Source organism: Pungitius pungitius, chromosome 1 (assembly GCF_949316345.1).
Source record: "Pungitius pungitius chromosome 1, fPunPun2.1, whole genome shotgun sequence".
Classification (NCBI taxonomy): Eukaryota; Metazoa; Chordata; class Actinopteri; order Perciformes; family Gasterosteidae; genus Pungitius; species Pungitius pungitius.
In genome coordinates, this window is record NC_084900.1 from 8,200,925 (window position 1) to 8,220,622 (window position 19,698).

The 19,698-nt window shown below is 45.7% G+C and overlaps 1 protein-coding gene across 1 annotated transcript; it reads left to right on the plus strand.

Moving 5' to 3' along the window:
• The first annotated feature begins 20 nt into the window (after positions 1-20).
• On the plus strand, positions 21-15,879 carry LOC119222082 (transmembrane protein 151A). The gene is made up of 6 exons (XM_037478412.2): positions 21-617; positions 6,986-7,327; positions 8,029-8,163; positions 8,505-8,644; positions 8,747-8,786; positions 9,351-15,879. The coding sequence occupies exons 1-6, from the start codon at positions 549-551 to the stop codon at positions 10,578-10,580; spliced, it is 1,956 nt and encodes a 651-aa protein (XP_037334309.2). The 5' UTR covers positions 21-548; the 3' UTR covers positions 10,581-15,879.
• The last annotated feature ends 3,819 nt before the right edge of the window (positions 15,880-19,698 follow it).

Consider the following 19,698-nt stretch of genomic DNA (forward strand, 5'->3'; position numbering starts at 1 on the left):
TATTTATCCTAGACGAGTAACCTGCACCTTCGCGTTAAGCGCGTGCTCGTCAGCCTCTACCTCCGCGGCCGCAGCTCGGCTCCCCTTGCGCTGTCGGTCACGCGCCGCACTCGTGCACGTACGCGTGTTCGTAAATGAGCATCACGGGAGGCGGCGGCGGCAGCGGCAGCGGGAAAAGAAAAAAAAGAAGAGAAACCCGGTCCGGACGGGGAGGGCGACGGGCTTTGACTTCGGATGCTTAGTCACGTTTTCGCCGTGACCGGAGAGGCGAAGGATGGCGCGTGCAGAGGAGCAACGCTGAGCGGGTCGGCGGGAGAAGATACGGGAAGGAAGCAGGGGGGGGGGCGTGGGGTGGTGACGTTAAATCTGGATTAGACGATGCTCATTTGCTGCAGGCCCCGCCATCGCGAAACTGGATCCCGATTTGCAGCGGATGGGGTGACCGAGCTCGCTGCTCCGCCGCGGAGGTCCCTGCCTTCGGACGCTACCGGGGTGGGAGCCGCCTGTGCCCGCTTCTGAGGAAGGGAAGGAGCGGCAAGAGGGGGAAAATGCAGACGGAGGAGGAGACTGCCACCGCAGAAGAGCCCATTTTGGAGGACGGGTCAGGACGAGAGCAGGTAGGACATTCGCTGTTTGTTGTTTTCGTTCCGGCTCCTTCGCTCAGTTAAGTTAAAGTTGCACATATTTTACCCTTACGACAACAACATTTTATTTCTTTATTTTACACCAGGGAGTAGTTTCCAAACAACCCGTGACTTCTCCTTCATTGACAAACACATATCCGCTGTAAACGTTTGAAGTCACGTTGTTCTCTGAAGTCCTTGACGCTTCGCACGAGAGCAAGGACATATGAGGCGGGACGTAGTCGTTCAGTGTGAATGGAGACCGGGTAAACCACCTGAAACCACAGGCTTAGTAGAGGATGCTCATTTACCACCTGACCCTGAAATACAGTAGAGGGTGACATCACGGTTTAGACACGCACACGCACGCGCGTGCACTTTCTGCCAAACTAACACTGGCACAATGTCAATGGACACAAAATAACCCCTGAGACCTGTGCAGCTAATTTGTTTTCATCTAAAAGGGATTCTGTATTTATAATTGTAGGATATACCCACTCAACAGAGGGTTTTCCTGATATTATCCTATACCACAATTACCCCCCCCCCCCCACACACACACACTCCAACAGTGCATTATATCCTTCCTCACACTTGCAGGGAAATGGCAGCTCGTTCAAATATTCATGCATGCAGTGTGACGCTGTGTATCCGTCTCCGTTTCAGAGGCGGTTCTCGGTCCACCAGCACCTTGCTTTGCTCACACACGCCGTAGCAGATGACCTCGCTCTACTCAGCAATTTGCCACCTCCTCTTCTACTAAACCAATATGCAGCATCATTTATTCCATCACATCATCTTCATCACACAAACCAGAAAACCCTCAAAATGAAAATGTGGGCCTTTAATTCAAATATATTTTCTTTAGAACATATAACGGAAGCCTAACCAGAAGCTGCCGATAAAACATCCATAATTAATCCTTTGGCAGTAAGTTACCGGTAATTTCAAGATGTAGTAGAGTTTTTAACCCTGTTAACTGATGCCTTTCACTTCATCCCGCCACTCCAGTCTCCCTTCCATTCCTGCAGTGCAGACGGTGCAATGTAATGCAATGAGTTCAGTCATCTGTTCTCTGCCTCCATTAATCTCTCTCATCCGGGCCTCTTGGTCTCCTTCCTGTTTTAGATTTGCTCGTCGTGGAGTAATCGGCTTCCTCCCCTCTCTGTCTGCATCCTCACAAGTGAAGTAGAGCCCATTGATTATTATCAAAATGATAGTTTGGATTCATATGTATCTACAGGAACGCATTTCCATGAGCAGGGAGGTCTGTCACGTAAAACCAAATGGTCCAAACACACACACACACCTGGATGTCCAAAACAGTGCCTGAACACACTGGACAAAAAATGGAGAACCATTGACATTGATAGAGCATCCAATTGATAAAGAACCATGCAAAACCCTAAATGAAGGAATGCATACACATAGACTTTTCATGGGGAATGTCACCTCTGGCATGGCGGCAGGCGTGCATAAAAATAAATGATAACTGTGCATAAAAACAAACGCCTGGCGTCCAACGTGATGCCGATGGAAGACCAACCATCAGGCTACGGGACTACGAGAATCTGTGCGAAAAATAAGAATCAAATGAGTTATGTAAACCACTGGTTTCCTACGGGGAATAAGATGATAAGCTATTCAAGGCACAAACACCTGATCCCGAGTGAACACTAACCAAGTTCACGGCTGTGGTCCATCCCTGCTGACTAGTACGCAAAGATAACAAATGTCTCTTCACATAAATTATTCCAAGTAAATAAATGTAATCGCCCAACAGAACACTGTTACAATAAATGTATCACTGTGCTTTAGATGTTTACAATTTCTTGTTGATTATAATAGATTGACACTTTAATTTAAACTTGCTAAAGTTAACAAACTGTACTTTTTCCGCAGTGTAAAATTGATCTAACCTGAATATATGCTCTAACATGAGTAAAAAATATGATTTATTCTCTTGTAATTTTTTAATTAATCACCTAGCATTGGCTCTCAAGACTCTTTATTTTTATTTTTCATTGGTATCACCGTGTTGGCTTGTAAGAACAGGTGGTGAATGACGCCCAGAGACAGTTGTTCTGTTGTTTCTGTCGACCTCTTTATACTTTATTCCACTTTGGCGTGTAACTGGCATTGAATAACGCTGACATGAAGGCTGACTGCTGCATTAAATATTTCATTGAGATTTCCCACATATTACATGCTGATAATTGATGTTGGTGGATAATTACACACTCTAACAAATCACAGTGACACAATGTTTAGCGTAGTGAGAGTGTAATGACTCATTTGTTTTCCAAACACTCAGAGTGATAACATCATCTGTTGTAGACTCCTGACTTCCTAAATTGAGTGTTGAAATGAGAAAGCCTTTTTATCGGTGTTCTTCAGGCCTCCACAGCACGTTTTCCTCTCCTCACTTCATTTGCCACCCACATGCAAGGGTGGCTAATTATAGCTGCCCCCGTCACACCTAACCAGCTGAATCAGAAGGAGCAGAGACACAGAGAGAGAGACGAATACACACCTTAATACAGTTTAAAACATTTCTGTAGAATTCTCAGTGTCTTTCTCAGTTGAAAATAGCGGTGCAACGGAACGTGGAGCACACAGTTCAGATTGCATCAAAAAAAAATCTTACTTTTGAGAGGTCCCTTATCACGTTTTTGTTTGATGCTCATTTCCCAATGGCGGATGATTCATATTGGCGAATACAGATCTGTAGCAGCTGGTCGACAAGGCTCCAGATTAATTTTTTGTCAACGCACCAAAACCGGATGGGCTGCAAGATTATCTTTACACTGTAGACCGAACACAGCCTGAGCCATTTCCTTTATTTATGCATGATGCCGACCCGTGGTAGAGTGAAACGCCGAGAGAAAGTAAGAGGTTCAAGTCCAACATAAATACAAATAGCCAGTAACCAAATACGTGGCAGAGTTGTTCAGTGACAGCACCACATTACAGCGAGGGCTACAAGACCAGATTATAGAATGATGATTGAATTCAGAGACATTTACTGGGCGAAGCTCGTCTCGTTAATGACCAAGCTCTCTCAATTGCAGTTTCAGGAGAGGCAGCGAAGAACTGCTGCGAGCACGGAAAGGCCAAGCGATGCTCTGAAGTGCTTCTTAGAAAACAAAGGTGCAAACAACCCAACCAGTGGTCAAGGGTCCTCTTCAGATGGCTTCCTCAGTGACTGTGGTTGCTAAGGAGTAGCATCCAGTCAAATGACGCCTTTAATGCAAATGCGGGCACCGGAGTTAAGTTACTAATGAAGAGTTTGTCACGTAAATTCCTCCCTGTATCCGCCCTCGTCGAAAGAGCTCGGGAGAAGGGCAGGGCAAACTTTAAGGATGACAAAAATGGAAGCCGACACCACCCAGACGAGGCTGTATAGATTTCTTTTCATAATGATTTCAGGGAGAGTGAGCTTTCCCTTTGATCTGCTACAGCCTGGCAGAAGAGCTCAAGCTAAACAGCAGAAGGCGAAACACAGATTCATCGTGACACAGGCAAAAAGCTGCAGAGATCGGGAGGTGTTGAGTTCCCCTCGGGAGGTTCCTTATTCGGCCACAAGTGCGCCGGTCACTACCGCGTGACCTTGACAAGAGACAACTCCTAAGACGGAGGCATTTGAAGGGTCGTCCGTCCGGTCCGTCTTCTTGAACGCTGGAAGGAATTCCTCCAACTTTCAGCGCAAGACCCTTGGGAACACTCCGAGACGCCTTCAAAAGGTGTCCCGAACGTCCACCTGGACATCACATCTCGCTCACCTGGCGTTCCCACAGTAAAAACTGCCTCCATAAAGAATTCTGCGCTCTCATTTGCACCCATTCAGTCGGAGCGGACTGCCAATTCAGGGTGGGCTGTTTGCCATCGTTATGGCTTAAAAACGATATCCAACGAGTCGCACGGCGCGCCGTACACAGGGTGTATGTTTAGCCTTGTTTTATATGTGTAAAGGACATGGAGGGAGGTTGTATGTTGGTCATTTATGGGGTCGCCTCTGCTCAATGATTGACATTCAGGTCCCTGGTACAAAACGTCTCGGCCGGCTGTTTGCTTTACACAGCGTATGGTTCAGCTGTGTGCTCTGTTATTGGATGTGAAACTAGTGGAATATTCACACTGGCTCCTCAGGTCTTTCTCATGTAGCAAAGTCCAATTACTGTAGACCTATTTGGTTCAACCCACACATGATTAGTAGACAGTAGTAGTAATGAGTAGACAATGGGCCAAGTACATTGATATAGAGCTGTAGATATGCTCATAATGACAAATGTTGATTGGCATAGAGAAATAATCTGACTCCTGTCTACGTGCTGCCTTTCCTCTTGCTGTATAAGCTCCAGTGTTTTAGATGTTATATTAAAAACACACACACACACCCTCTCTCTCATTCATTCTTTCCTTCTATCAAATGTGGAATCAGAAGGAGTTTGTGACCTTTTTGTTGTATCTCTCACACCCTCTCTCTGCGCTCACCTTTCCTCCAAATCAATCCACTTAGAGACTGACTCTCAGAGAGGATGTAGCGGGGGAGACCTGAGGCGCAGGACGAAAGACAAGGAGACGGTGAGGGATTGAAGACTAAATGCTGAGGAAAGATTCAGGGAAGGATAAATAAGATTATGCAAGGAGAGGATCGGAAGGAGGTGGAGATAAGAGGCAAACAGAAGGCAATGTTCGGGCTGTCTTGTGCTAGGGGAGGGGGGGGTGGAGGGGTGGAGGGGGTCCCTTCACGCTGCCTTTCACTGCTTGCCCTTGAAGTACAGTGGGGGAAAAAAACTATGTGTCGCAGCCAGCCAAATATGCTAGTGGATAGCAAATTACAGCTGCATTGGAGGAGTGAGATGGGGGGTGGGGGGGGGGTACGTGCTGACGGGACAGGCGTACTTGGCCCGATGGGAGGAAAGGACGCTGGTGTCATCCCATCTTTTTTTTGTCATCTGCTTTGTTGCTCCTCTCCCCTTGTCGCATTCGGTGACAGCACGGAGAGGACACCTGCAAGTACGGACACGAGTAAAAGCCACACAAAGCAGTGCAAAGATACATCTCAACATCGTGTCCTCCTTCTTCTTCCGTTCGTTTGATACACAACATACATAATACACAGGCTCCCTCCCCCACCGAAGCAGCCTTGTTGGAGTGGAGTTGTTTAGCCGGAGAAAAGTCTAGAAGTATCGTTCCTATCTAAATTATTCAAACACCCTCCGCTGGCCGCATCACAATGTATGTGAATACCAATATATATTGTAATTACAATAACACTGGATGGCTTCTACACAAGCGCAAACAAACTACTTCCTAAGACAGACATAACCTAAGGGAAGTTATTGAGAACATTATATACACCAACCAGTGTACTTCATTTATCTCACCCCTCTTCTCAATGATCTCATTTCATCGGTTGGAATTCTGTTTGTGTGACTTCCTCGGTCGGGCTTTCAATCTCTCTCTGTGTGTGTGTGTGTGTGTGTGTGTGTGTGTGTGTGTGTGTGTGTGTGTGTGTGTGTGTGTGTGTGTGTGTGTGTGTGTGTAATATTCAGCACTTATCCTATGATGTGTGAGGGTTAGGTTAATGCACTCCTTAGTTCAAGAACTTAGCTTACTCACTGAAATACATTACTGATTACCAAACGGGAAGATTAGGATTATTAAAAACGCACTGGAAGAGGGGAGTTGACAAACATTCTATTACCACCATAGCAATGTAATCGGTTTTAGACGTTATTACATTTGCACACTGTGAAGCAAACTGCAATCGTTGTTGTCTTCACTTTAAACATGAGAATGTAGAAATGCCTCAAATATATTGTCACAGCCCAGACCTTAGGATTCAACCAATTTAGTGAGAAGTGAAATATAAATTGAATTTAACAATGGAGCTGAAGACAAAACGAGAATTAGATTTTTAAGTAATGAACAATAATAACCTATACCCAAGTAGCCCGACATAGTCATAGAAAAATAAAGTGTTAGCATGCTGACAGGCACTCAGTACAAAGCATAATTAGCCACGTCGGGCTAAGTGAGCAGTTATATTATGGGACTTTTCCGGGAAACCTTATTGCCGGACAAATATATATTTTGACTCCAAGTCATCCCGAGAGGCATGTAGTCATCTGCACCAAATGTCATGGCCATACATCCGATATGTGTTCAGACATTTCAAAGCCAAAGCTGGAGGGAAAATCACCACAACAAAACAAGTCCTTAAGACCTTGAATGCCAGGGGAATGATCTTCTCGCCATCCATCAAACGGTGTACATTTATGAATGGCTTTCCTCAGCCTGCGGGTGTGTAGCATCCTAATGTTCACTCCCTCGTCTCTTTCTGTCTGTTGCCACAGCAACGGCCGGTCCAGCAGTCTCTGGCCTCCTCCCTGTGTCGGGAGTCCCATTGGAAGTGCCTCCTCCTGACCCTCCTCATGTACGGCTGCTTCGCCACGCTCGCCTGGTGCGCCCTGTGTCGCGTACCCGTCCTCGGCTCCTCCTCCTCCGTGCCTCTCGGCGCCGCCGACGACGCCACCTCGGCGGCCTACTACAACGACATCCTGCACCTGGAGAGCCCGTGCTCCAGCGGCTACGTCTACATCCCCCTGGCCTTCCTGGCGATGCTGTACGTGGTGTACCTGGTGGAGTGCTGGCACTGCTTCTCCAAAACGGCAATGTTGGCACATGCTGAATTCCAGGTGCGCATGAAAACCCGCATCATAGCGTTGAATTGGATGTATTGCAAAGGGGGTCTGGACTGTGGAGTCTGCTGCTGCTGCCAACAGGAGTCTGGAAATAGCTGCATGACCTTGAGCTAAACAAGAGAATCTGGTTACTCATTGAAACTCGTTTAGAATGATGGAATCCGCAAAATGCTTAGGTTAGATAAATGTAATGATTGTGATGCATTAAAAAAACAGTTGCTGTTTGTGCGGACACAAAATGTTTCCTGCAGTTTAATCAGAAATTTTAGCTTTTCAACTTTCCTGAAATAACACTTGCCCACTGGTTTAGAAATGAGCTGACCTGGAGGCATCTGTCTGTTCTTGGCTGCTGTGTTTGTTATCAGGAATTCCAAGGGCGCATTGCTCCAAATTCACAGTGGTTACTTTTTTGGTCTTTGCCACGGGCCACTGCCAAAAACCAAATATGCTTTGACATTAGTCCAGACTGTCGGGGGCACATATATGAAACAAACGTTGGCAGGGACTGACTTGCACCAGATTGCTCACACTTAACTACGCTGTTTGCAAATCATAGGAACTCGATTGTTCTGCTATCACCGTTTGCAAGAACTCATTTGTAACTGGTTTGTTAAAAATAACTTTTATATAAAAATTGAATTGAACTTTATTTAAAGTTTTTTTCTTTTTATCATTCCTTTCCTTCTTTCACACAGGAAGTGTACGAGCGTGTGCAGAGACTTCAGCAGGCCACGCCCTGCATCTGGTGGAAGGCCATCAGCTATCACTACGTGAGGAGGACCAGACAGGTGACCAGATACCGCAACGGAGACGCATACACGACCACACAGGTGAGGGCGACTCTCCTCGGCGGACACGCACACACTCCTGTCCTGTTTATCAGGAATCAGGAACCATGTTTAGCCGTTTCCCCTCATATTGTTCCTTGTTCCACTGCAAAACACAAGTTATGATTCCGTAGACTTTTAAATAATAATAACAAGTGTGCAGTAAGACAAAAACCATTCTATTAAGTAAACATGCTTTATTTACCATGAAACAGTTCTACCCTTGAACAGAAGTACTTCCCAATTCTTTCTTTCCTCTCACGTCCCATCTGTTCGCCTCCCTGCCCTCCCGTTCCCCCTCCACCGCGCCCCTCCCAACGCCCTGCTCTGCCTTTCCTCCCCAGGTCTACCACGAGCGGGTGAACACCCACGCCTCCAGTTCGGAGTTTGACTACGGTCGCTATGGCGTCAAAGACGTATCCAAGGAGCTGCTGGACCTGAAGCGGCACCCTGCTGTTCGCCTCCGTTTCACCAAGTGTTTCAGGTTGGACTCCCCCCCCCCCCCCAATGACCACCACCGGTCAAAAGACAGTATTTTGGGCAGAAACCACGTTAGTAACATTTTCTTTATTTTTTTACCCTATAGCTTCTCAAGTGCACGTGCAGAAGCTGCTTACCTTACCCAGGTAAGATGAGATATAATAAAATAAAAGGATTTTTTTTTTGTTCAATCAATTTAATCAATATAACATTTTATTTTTAAGAAGGAGCACCACTTGGACCGAGTGTCCAGATTACAAGCTGTTATCCACTAATTGATTGTTTTCCCCCTCTTAGAAGTCAACCCTTGCTTTTAGGAAGGGGGAAAAGCAGGCTTCTGATTTTGAGCCAGCAGCCACTTATTTTGTCGCTGGCAGATTGAGTTGTAGCTAGCCAGCCAATTAAAAACCTTTTTGTCCTATGGGCAAAGTTTTACAGCTATTGTGAGAAACTTCTTATGAATCAGTTTTGATTTACTACTGAAATATGAACTTTGATGTTAACACTTAAAATGATGGCAGTTAAAAGGTTAGCGTCCTCACCAGCTGATGATCCATGTCGAAGGAATGTATTAAAGAAAGCCTTGTTCTAGTTAAGATTTGTGATGTGTTTTAACCACGTAAACTAAATTGAGTTAGTTGAAGGCATGTTCCTTGGCTTTGGAAGGCCTGCTCTATCAGTTCTTTAATTCATCTTCCTGTTATTCCAAGCGAGCGCGCTTCTTCGGGGAGAACGAGGGACTTGACGACTACATGGAGGCCAGGGAGGGAATGCACCTGAAGAACGTGGACTTCCGTGAACACATCCTGGCGTTCCCGGACCCCGCTCACCAGCCCTGGTTCTCTCGCCACAGGGTGTTCTGGCTGGCTTCTGTCTTCCTCCTGTCGTGGCCGCTGCGGGTCGTCTCGGAACATCGCACGGCCTACGTGCACTACCATGTGGAGAAGCTGTTCGGGGAGGACGAGGACGGCGGCGGCGGAGGAGGCGGCGGTGGAGGAGGAGGGCCAGGCGGCGGGGTCAGGGGGGAAGGGGTTGAAAGAGGGGCTGAGAATGGAATCCACCCGGGACTTGGCCTGAGCGGGACAAGTTACAGAGCCATCTCCCGGGTCAACACGGTGGACATGACAGAGCTGGAGTGGCACATTCGCTGTAACCAGCAGATGGTGCCGAGCTACTCCGAAGCCCTCCTCATGGACTTGGACATGAGTGGGGTCACGAACCCTACCGCCTCCACACCCATCTCCGGGCCGACGAGCTCCACGACCCCCAGCCAGGGGAACAACCCGCCTCCTCTCGCTCTGCCCGTCGTGTTCAACTCTGGGTACCTCCTCCAGAGCTGCCCCCGATGCCGGAGGACCACGTCGAGTTCCAGCCTTCCCTCCAGGCTACGGGCCCCCATGGGAACCACGGCCCTCCTGAACGCTACCGTGGCAGGAATCAGGGCAGCGGGACAGGGAGGGGGGGCTATCGGGGGACGGCTGGTGCTCAGTCGGAGCGGGTTCTCTCTTGGGAGACTTGGAGGAGGGCGCCAGAACAGCCTGTTTCATTCAAGAAGCATGGGAGGGGGGCTGGGAGGGAGCAGGGAAGATGGAGGGGGAAGTGGAGGGGGGGGAGGTGCGGGGGGAGGGGGAGGATTTCTCGGTTTGGGCTCGAGACAGGACAACGAGGAGACGAGGGGAGTGCTCGAGGGAGAAGGTGACGACGAGGAGGAGGCAGAGGAGCAGCAGCAGCAGCAGGAGGAGGAGGAGAGGAGACGGGAGCAGGGAAGAGGGGGCCGAGAGAGGGATGAAGAAGCAGAGCAAGACAGCGGAGGGGGCGGCGAGGTGAGGGAGGCTGACGGGGCAGGGAGGGAGCGTCCTCCATCCTACCAAGACGCCTTCTTCTTCCCTGTCCTCATCATACACGGAGAGGAGAGCTGCCACGCCGGAGACGACATGTGACGGCCGGTAAAAGATCAGAGGAGGAGTGGACGAGAGAAGATGACATCGGGAGGGAACGGGAGAGTAAATGAGATTAGAGGAGAAATCCGGTTGAAAAGAAAGTTGCTCGACGGCCTGCCAGCCACAGGAAGAAGAAAAGACAGGCATAAGATGAGCTGTGTGAGGACGGGAGTGAATACTGTCAAAAACCCCAATGATTCAGATCAGCGAGATCCCAGAACAGAAAATCTGAGTCCATGAAAATCTTTGAAACTGTAGACGTTGGTACACAGAGACGGTGAGATGGACAGAGGGGACCGATCGGATGCTTAGGAGGAACGGAAAGACACAGGAATGTCTATTTCCAGATTTATCTATGCAAGAGCAGGAGTGGGAGCAGTAACGGGTCTAAAGATAGCAGATTGGAGAGTCTCCAAACAAGCTGAGTGGTAGTGGGTATTTTTCTAGAAAGAAACCGAGTTGGAAGCAGAGGATACAACTGGTTTTAACTACTTGCAACTGGTTAACAACTGGTTATGCTTTCAGCTCTGGTTTTGATAAAAATCAAAATAAATGGAGGACAAAAAAATATGACACGTTAAAAAGACAAATGGGTTACAAAATGTAGAAAGGTAGAGCAATATAGACAAAGACGTGCTTTTGGCAAGGTGAATGTAAAAAAAAAAGTTTCCAAGAATGTTGGAGCACAGAAACACAGAAGTAGAACACAAAACAGACCACGAAACAGTTAATAAAATGATCAACTCAAGAGTAGTAGACAACAATACGACCTTGAATCTAATCAGGCAATCCCCGGAAACATTTCAAATACTTTCCCATAGGTTCCAATGACGTGTTTCTCACGGCGTCAAAGAGCCCACTACAAAGCTTCCCGCCGTTTAACCATCAACCGCCACGGTGGAACCAAAAAGGGTATTCATTGATTTCCTTCCTCCCCTTCATGCTCACCATTAGCTTCCACACCACTCTCCATCCATTACTGGTACGGAGTTGATAGAAAAAAGGGTCAGATGAAGGCTCCCTCTTCCGCTCTGCTCCGCCCCCCCCCCCCCCCGCCTCCATTTGCTCACGTCTCCGTACCCGGTGCAAGAGCAGTGTAATTCTGAGCAGCACCTATTTCATTTTGTCACTACTAGTTGGACTCAAAATCTTTGCAATCTGCACTTTGTGTGCTAGAAGGTGGGAGGGCGTGGTACCGAAATAGATTGACGGCATCCCTCGTTAACTTCTCTCTCCTCTCTTCCACTCCTCCCATGTCCTTTTTTCCTTAAGTGGCGGTTATGCGATACACCTCTCTCTGCTACTCGGATCCGATTTCATCTCAGCTCATCCCACATAGCTCATCTCCTCTGGGCCGGAGGTTTCTCCTCCAGGATCACATTGTGTTAATCCCACATAAAGCTACGACAAATATTGTCAGAGAAACCGAGTGAACGAATAATACGAGACTGAATCGCGTTAGACATGTAGACATGATATTTTGCCTTTTAAAGATTCAGGAAGGTGGCTCACACAGGGAGAGGTTTTCACACAAAGCAGTCAAAAAGTTGAGCTAATTTCTTTAAGTTATGCCTGTGTAGTTGTGCTCGAGTTGTAAACATTTGTACCCAAAGATAGGCTTCCACAATGCAAAGGGGAAAAAAGTATCAATTAACTATATATATCACAATACTGGATGTGTTTAGGCATGAAAAAACCCCACCTCTATCTCATTGCATGGGAAGTCGAGCTATCCGCCTAATGAAAAAAAAGCGAAACCACACACACACACACACACGCGAGAACAAATCAGACTTTGGATGGCTTTGTGCCAACAGCGAAATTGGCCAGAAACATGGCCGCAGCAACTCGCTACGTGTCGCTGCCCGTAGAGAAGCGTGTGACTCAACAGCCGCAAAAATGATCAGACAGCCTAAATGTAGATTAAAACACACACGGAGAGACCGGATCTCGTGGGGGATTAACTCCCGCTTTGTGAGTCTTGGTATATTTTTGGTTCCGCGAGAGACATCGACGACTCCAGCGTCAGTGCGTATTTATATTTCACCAAGCACACTCGGCACGAGGCAGTGACAGCAGGCAGCCGTCCACTCCGGGCCTCTGGCCTCCTCCTCCTCCTCCATCCGCTCCGCCATGGACCCAAAAAAACAAACAAAAAAAAAGCACACTCGCCGAATGAGGTCGGAGAGAAATGTCTCCCGCGAGGAGCATCCTTGAAAGCGGGCGCAATAGATCCACATGTTGACGAGGGAACACGCAGACGTGGATGATGGAGCGACAGCATCCAGGCCGGATTCAGCCAAGGCGTCGGGGTTTGTGTGCACCGGACGCACGTGCACGCACACACAGATTTTGTATCCACCTAAGGAATGGAGTATTTAATAGAAGGAAGGTGACTGAGGAGATAAAAGCAACAAGGACATGTGTTTCTATGTGACTGGGGAACTGGATCCGGCAAAAAAGGAAAAGAAATGAAGAAAATGTGAGAAAATTATTTTTTACAGCTATTTGTCATTATCTCAGACTCGTGGATGAAATTGTCTCCGTTGACGTCTCCTTCACAAAAAGAAGCACTGGAATGCACTGGCCACGCGTGTGGCTACATTTGGTTGTGTTGCTTTCACACAGTTTCCATCACTGCTGTTAATTTGTTTTGTATGTTGTTTCTTTGTCCATATCGTCTGCAGCTTGGATTTGCATTCACGTGTAGTGAGCTCCCATTTAAAATGGGATTGCTTTCACATGTCTGAAATTCAATTTGTTATTTGCTACTTTTATATCTTCTGCATACTCGAGTATACATTATTTCAGGTTGTTTAAGTAATGTCTAAGATTCAAATGGTTTTATAAGCTTGAAAAATGTCTTTATTTTCTTTGATCTGCAGGCTTCTGGTTCTGAGTTGCGTAGGGTGAACCCATGAACCCAGTTTATTGTTTATTTGTTTAATTTATTTCATGCAGAGGCATATCTCATTCATGTGACGTCAATACATATTTAACACTGTGTTTTATTATCTCGAAGTGTGTCCTCAGCCGCCTCAGGTGTGCCAAGAGAACTTTGTGCCCATGATGTCTTACACGAATGCACTCATGCGCGCTTGCATGCTCAGCCATTATAACAGTTTATATTAGACTAGACATTAATCCAATGCCCATAGTAGCCCCTAGCATACAGAGTCTTAACACACACACACACACACACACACACTGAAAGCATGGAGCATTCCTGTTACGTTGCCTTTGTGTCTGACATTGCCAACTTTTCTGCTCAGGATTTCAGTTTTGCGCTGCATTCCTGTCAACACGAGCTGTCTTTTCACACATGACATCAATCATGCCAAAGCTATAAAGAAATGAAAAAACAAATGCCTGAGCTTACACACATGCACATAGACAACAGCAGCTGGGACAAGTGGTCCATACGTACGGTCATATGATCTGTGCTGGAGGAGGGGAGGGGGGGGGGCTGCAGCATCAAACATTAATACACAACGGGACAAAGAGGTGGCTTTACTAAGGAGCGAAATATAAAAGGGTGGCAAAACGCACAGGTGCAGCTTAAGTGAATCCACCCTTAACGTGTCTTAAACATTGTGGCACGTTTGGCTGAACTTTGCAGGCTGGGTTCCTGTCCACTAGGTGGCGACAAAGCGCTGCGGGTTGGAGGGTAAAGAAAGCTGTGGGCCACCCTCCTCTCTGAGTGTTTTCGGCATGTCCCGCGTCTGCACACAGCCGGTCGGCGATGTTTAAGAAGCGCCACCTACGACATCACCGATGGAGGCCTGGGCCGAGGCGCTGCGGACCCCCCGGCGAGCGGTGCGTTTCCATGTGATTGTGCATCTATCGTCACTGATCAAGATCATTTCCCTTTGACTGTGACTGAATGTTTTTGCAAAGCAATATTGCCCTTATCCGTGCTTGGTGGCTGCACATGTAGATGTTGCTGAGCAGCTTTCTGATCTTATAACCACGAGCAACGGGAGCTTCCGACATTAAAATGGCAGCACTGTTAGACAAAGACTCATTATTCGGCTGTGTCGCCTTACATGACACAAACCGCAAATTGATAAAGAATATGGCGGTTTGGTTTGTGATCAACATTTTGAAGGTAAAAAAAAAAAAAGACCACTCTAAAATACACATCTGTCCTATTGTGCCCGCCAGCAGCTTCTTTGTCTTTATTGAACACGTAGCTCTGCTCTTGTTTCCCACATTTGTATCAACATCATCACCTGACTATCTTATAAAATGCTTATAGCAATTACGACCGATGTATTGTTGTCAATACTGTTACTGTTTTCATACCGAGTTTGTCAACACTGTAAAAAAAAAAAAAAACATGTTTAGTGTTGGTTTGACGTGAAATCACATGGTTTCCTGCTGTTTTCCAGTTTGAGATGCTCAGAAGCACTTGGTCTAATGTGGATACTGCGATCTATCAGGTAACCAATACAAACACGGGGATATATTGACTGTTCAACTCACAGCTACTGTAATGCATACCAAGTAAAAAATGACCAAAGGCCGCATTCAGGGTGTTCTCTTGACTTTATAAAACTTCCAGTGCTGAGAATTGCATCATCCTATATGACGAATGCGTCAGTAGGAGCTCTTTTGAGTGGAAACCAATCCATTTGTGTCGGTATGATTTGCCCTTTCCGATATTCAGTGTCTGGGTCAGGACTGATTGGATGATTGGGTGTCAAATTATTGGTTAGGGTTAGGTGGTAGGAATGCAATGAATCAATTAAAACCTTGCTTAAACATGTTCTGTGTCAACCTTCTTGTTGAGTTAGACAAATAGCGTTTTTGTTAAAAAGGTCAAACCCCTGAGGCCGAGGTCGCTCGGCTCCAGAGATTAATCCCCTCACGCTTCCGGATGCTCATTTTCTCTCCCCCGCTAAATATTTAATGCCACTGGATTACCTGTGAGCTGTTACCACGATGTAGCTGTTATGTACATGCAGCCTCTACGGAGTTCAAACAACAACAATGTGCACACGCAAACGCAGTGTTGTCTTACACTCGGCCACGTATAACACCAGGAGCGGGGGGGCTTCCGTTCGAAGCAAAATGTCTGCGCTAATTCACGTGTAACTGGAAAATGACACTGTCAATATCACACCAGATTACAGCTGTTGTCACTGGCCCATTTAAGACAGTGTAATTATTTCATTTGACGCTGAAGCTAATGGAGCTGGTGGCAATAACGCTGTCAACTGATGCGGTCCAGGTGATGATGGTGAGAATGAATTTACATGGAAGACACAAATAAAGTCAATCTGCTTGGTAAACCATGGTTTGCTCTTGTGGGATTTCGTTTTTTTTAAACAGTGATGCCATAACAGTACTTAAGATCTGGTTGCACATATACATAATATTTAACATTACTTACAATAGATGTTCTTGTTTTCTTTGTCCTCTCCAGCTATTACCATGGTTACCATTCTATTGTGTGTGTGACTCCAGAGGGAGCAGGTGGTTTGCTAATATATATATTATTTAAATGATATTGAATGAAAGAATATAAATACAGAAGTGATCTGATGTGTGATCCGTGGATATTTTTTACAGAGAGTTACACATGTGGTCATAACTATAGTATCAACAAGTACTAATGCATTAAATACGTCACGATCACTAGTTCACCCTGTAAAAGAGGACCAAAACACCCATGTAGGGGCTAAAAGCATATCCTGTAGTTTAGTAACACAGTGACCTTACCATACTTTAGATTTGTTGATCTCATTTCTAATGGGACTTAAAAAGATATATGCCATATTTATATTTCTCATTTGAATCACATGCAATGAGCCAGCCTTCACATTGTAGTTTCTTATCCAGATGAAAAACAAATCTACTCTATCAACTAACTAGAATACCGTAGCTTCACCATTCTTCTTCTGCTGCATATTACATCGCCGTTAAGACTGTTTTGTTGGTGGTGCTGATGTGTCATCAGATTCTGCTTATGTTCGTTGCTCATATGCTGTCAGCCAACTTCAAGCACCGACTTTCACCACTGCACATCCAATATTCATGAAGCGTATTACATTGTCTGTGCCTTTCACAGGCTCTGCTATTTTAAAAAGTGCTATATGTATTCACTTTGTGCTGGATATGATTGTTTACGCGGCACCTTCGGTGGCGTCAAACTGATTCGAGTTGCGTCGTGTCTTCTCGCGCTTCTCTCTTTGTTCGCCCTCTCTTATGATCTCCATAGAATTGTGCACACGGCTCAAAGCAGCAATTCAGGAGGGAGAGGAGTTCAAAGCAGCATCTGTTTACCCCATAGCTCTCGTTGCTACGCATTTCGTGTTTGTACGCTATCGGTATTGACAACAAAATAGTTCCAACAAAAGCGAACATCAACTCAGTTATGTGCAGAATCACATGCCAGAACATTTCAGGAAATCCCACTTGGAGACGTTATCACACGACGATCCACTGATTGAACTTAGGGTAGTGAGCATGACGTTGTATTCTCTGCAGGTCCAACGTTCTCCGTGGAGATGTCTTTGACACTAGAGGGCAGCGGAGCCTTCGCCATTGCTGCTGTTTCTGTTTCTGTTTCCCTCCCTTCGGCCTTAACTGATGGGGGATGGATTCGGTCATCAAACCCCCCCCCCCCCCCCTCCAACGTCTATTCCTTACCACGGGTCCTTGACCTGTGTGGAAAAGGTCACGGGGTCAAGAAAAGATGGTTAGGAGAATTCATGAGGAGTTAGAAAAAGACAATAGTGTTTCGGGAATCGGACTCCACTTTCACTAAGCTACATAGCTATGACTATGCTAACAGTTACTCACGTGATCTAACATTTCTCGTTAATTATCGTTATTTCTCTTGAATTGCCGAATAGACACGTCAAAATTTAAATATTGTTTGCCGCACGGGATTGTGGGACGAAATTTTCTCCATCCCTTTCGTAAAGGATGGTCCAGTGGTTCCTCTGCTAAAGCAGCTAAGAAGGGAAGCATTGAAGCTCCTTTCCTCGGCGTTAGGGAATTCAGCCTCTATCGTGGCGCTCACTTACACTACACTAGGAAGGAACCTTCCTGAGAAAATTTGACAATTTGGATCCAGACGAGGTGTGAGCTTTGAGTTCGACTTGTTATGTATGCGCATATTTTTTCTTTTTTGCTGAAGGGAGAAGCATTTGTATGAAACTTCCACATGACATTCAGACCCTGAGAGTGGGCTTCTCATCTAAAAACATTTTGAAAGTTAGAAATGAAAAACATTTGCATATTCAGGAGATTCTGGAGTAATTTTTCAAAGAGGCAGGAGGATTAGATGTGCTTTTAAAAATGTGTAAATCCATTGAATTTTGTGTTGCGGATCAGTCAAATCTAATCTTAAGTGAATGTCAAATACTCGACGTTAGGATATCAAAGGAAAGACTTTTAAAGGTCTTAATGTTTAGAGTGGTAGTTTTATACTATAAAAATACTGCCACAGACATATCCTAATTGGGCTGATGTGCTTTCGGCCCTCAGTTGCCCCAGCAGCCTAAATGAGTTCATGTATGCCTTTTGATTGGGGTTTCTACAAGTCAACTATGTCTCTGATTCATCTGCAAATTAATTTTATTTCATACTTTGTATGTGGTGTTCATGCTAAGTAGTTTGTTGGAACGAATCATTCCAATTCAATGAATTTCACTTACCGGTGCGTTGGGTTAAAAGCAGCAGTGAAGCTCTTCTTTAATATTGAGCGACTCACATTGACATTCAAACCGTGTAATTAGAAACAACTTCACACAAACTTTGAAGTGAGCATATCTTTGGAAACCCCCTCTACACCATCTCTGGCAAGGCTGGCTGCCCAGCAGTGATATATTCTGACCCAAAATTGAAGGCAGCTGTTAAAAAAAAACCCTGGCTGGATTTTCACATGCAATTTGACTGGTTAAGGGTAATTTGTGGTTCCCTCTTGTAAAAGGTTAAATCACATGGATGTTGGAACAAGCAATTGAAGGTCTAGTTTGCAACCAGCTCAGAAAACAAGACCAAATTTTACAGTCACACAAACTAAATTTGTATTTTGGAGTGATTGCAGGAAACATACTTATTAATGCTCCATTTCCCCTGTAATGTACACTCAAGTGTGAGGTTTCTAGTTGTCATGACAAGACTGAGCAAGACATGATGGTGGCCCAATGTCTTTACCAGATTTGACCACTTGGAGGCGCAGTTGCTGTGGGGTTCTAAACAAAACCCCTTAGACTCGGTTTAAATCGAAACTTAGACAAAAACAAGAAAATCACTCAAGTTTCACATCAAGGTTCCGGCTCTTGATTTCTCAGAAAGACCCAAAAGACAAAAAAGGATTAAAAGACATTTGGAAAAGTTGATCTAAGTAAAGCTTACTTATAATTGGTAAAATGAAGCCCTATTTTAAAGGCCTGGATCCATAACAGTGGTCAGCTATCTAAGGGCGTTCTATCAATAAAAAAAATGAATTAATTGCATTAGATCTTTTGGTGGTGAATGTTCAGCAGAGCATTTGGGTTTTGGGTAATGTTCCTCTATTCCCAGAAGTGATTTACATGTGCTTTGTTGCATAGATACATTGCATACATCCCTAATTCTTTACCTTTACCTTCCTCCAAATGCATTGGGAAAAAGAGCAGTAGTCAATCCCTGAAAGAAACAAGGGGAGGCAATGGAGAGGAAAAAAGAGGGTAAAGCTTTACTTTTAGCTTAACAGACACACACACACACACACACACACACACACACACACACAGACTTGGGGCGGCAGTAGCAGCCGGCTGTGGAGTCTCTGATTGGGACTGAAGTCAGTAGAGCAAAAGATGCGGTGGAAGAAAAGTGAGGAACACATAACAAATCCAAAACGGCATAACCTGACATGCTTCAGCACGCCAGAGAATAACACACCGATCCCTGCTTCCTTTCCCCCCCGCAGCCTTTCTACTCCTCCGGTTTGCTTCCAAGTTTGTTTGTTTTTTGGGTAAACCTAAAGTCGCTAAGCAAGCTTTTCCTTTCCTGTTTAACATTTCCTCTTTCTAATACCCCCTCTGTGCAAATAAACGTTTGCATGTATACAGGCATTCGTGTATTTATCCTCATCGTCAAGCTTGATACTAGTGGTACT

Excerpts from the sequence above, each read along its gene's own strand:
- LOC119222082 (XM_037478412.2), top strand. The coding sequence starts at position 549 with ATGCAGACGGAGGAGGAGACTGCCACCGCAGAAGAGCCCATTTTGGAG. Across the intron at positions 7,328-8,028 it reads TGGCACATGCTGAATTCCAG|GAAGTGTACGAGCGTGTGCA; the intron begins GTGCGCATGAAA and ends TCTTTCACACAG. Across the intron at positions 8,645-8,746 it reads CGTTTCACCAAGTGTTTCAG|CTTCTCAAGTGCACGTGCAG; the intron begins GTTGGACTCCCC and ends TTTACCCTATAG.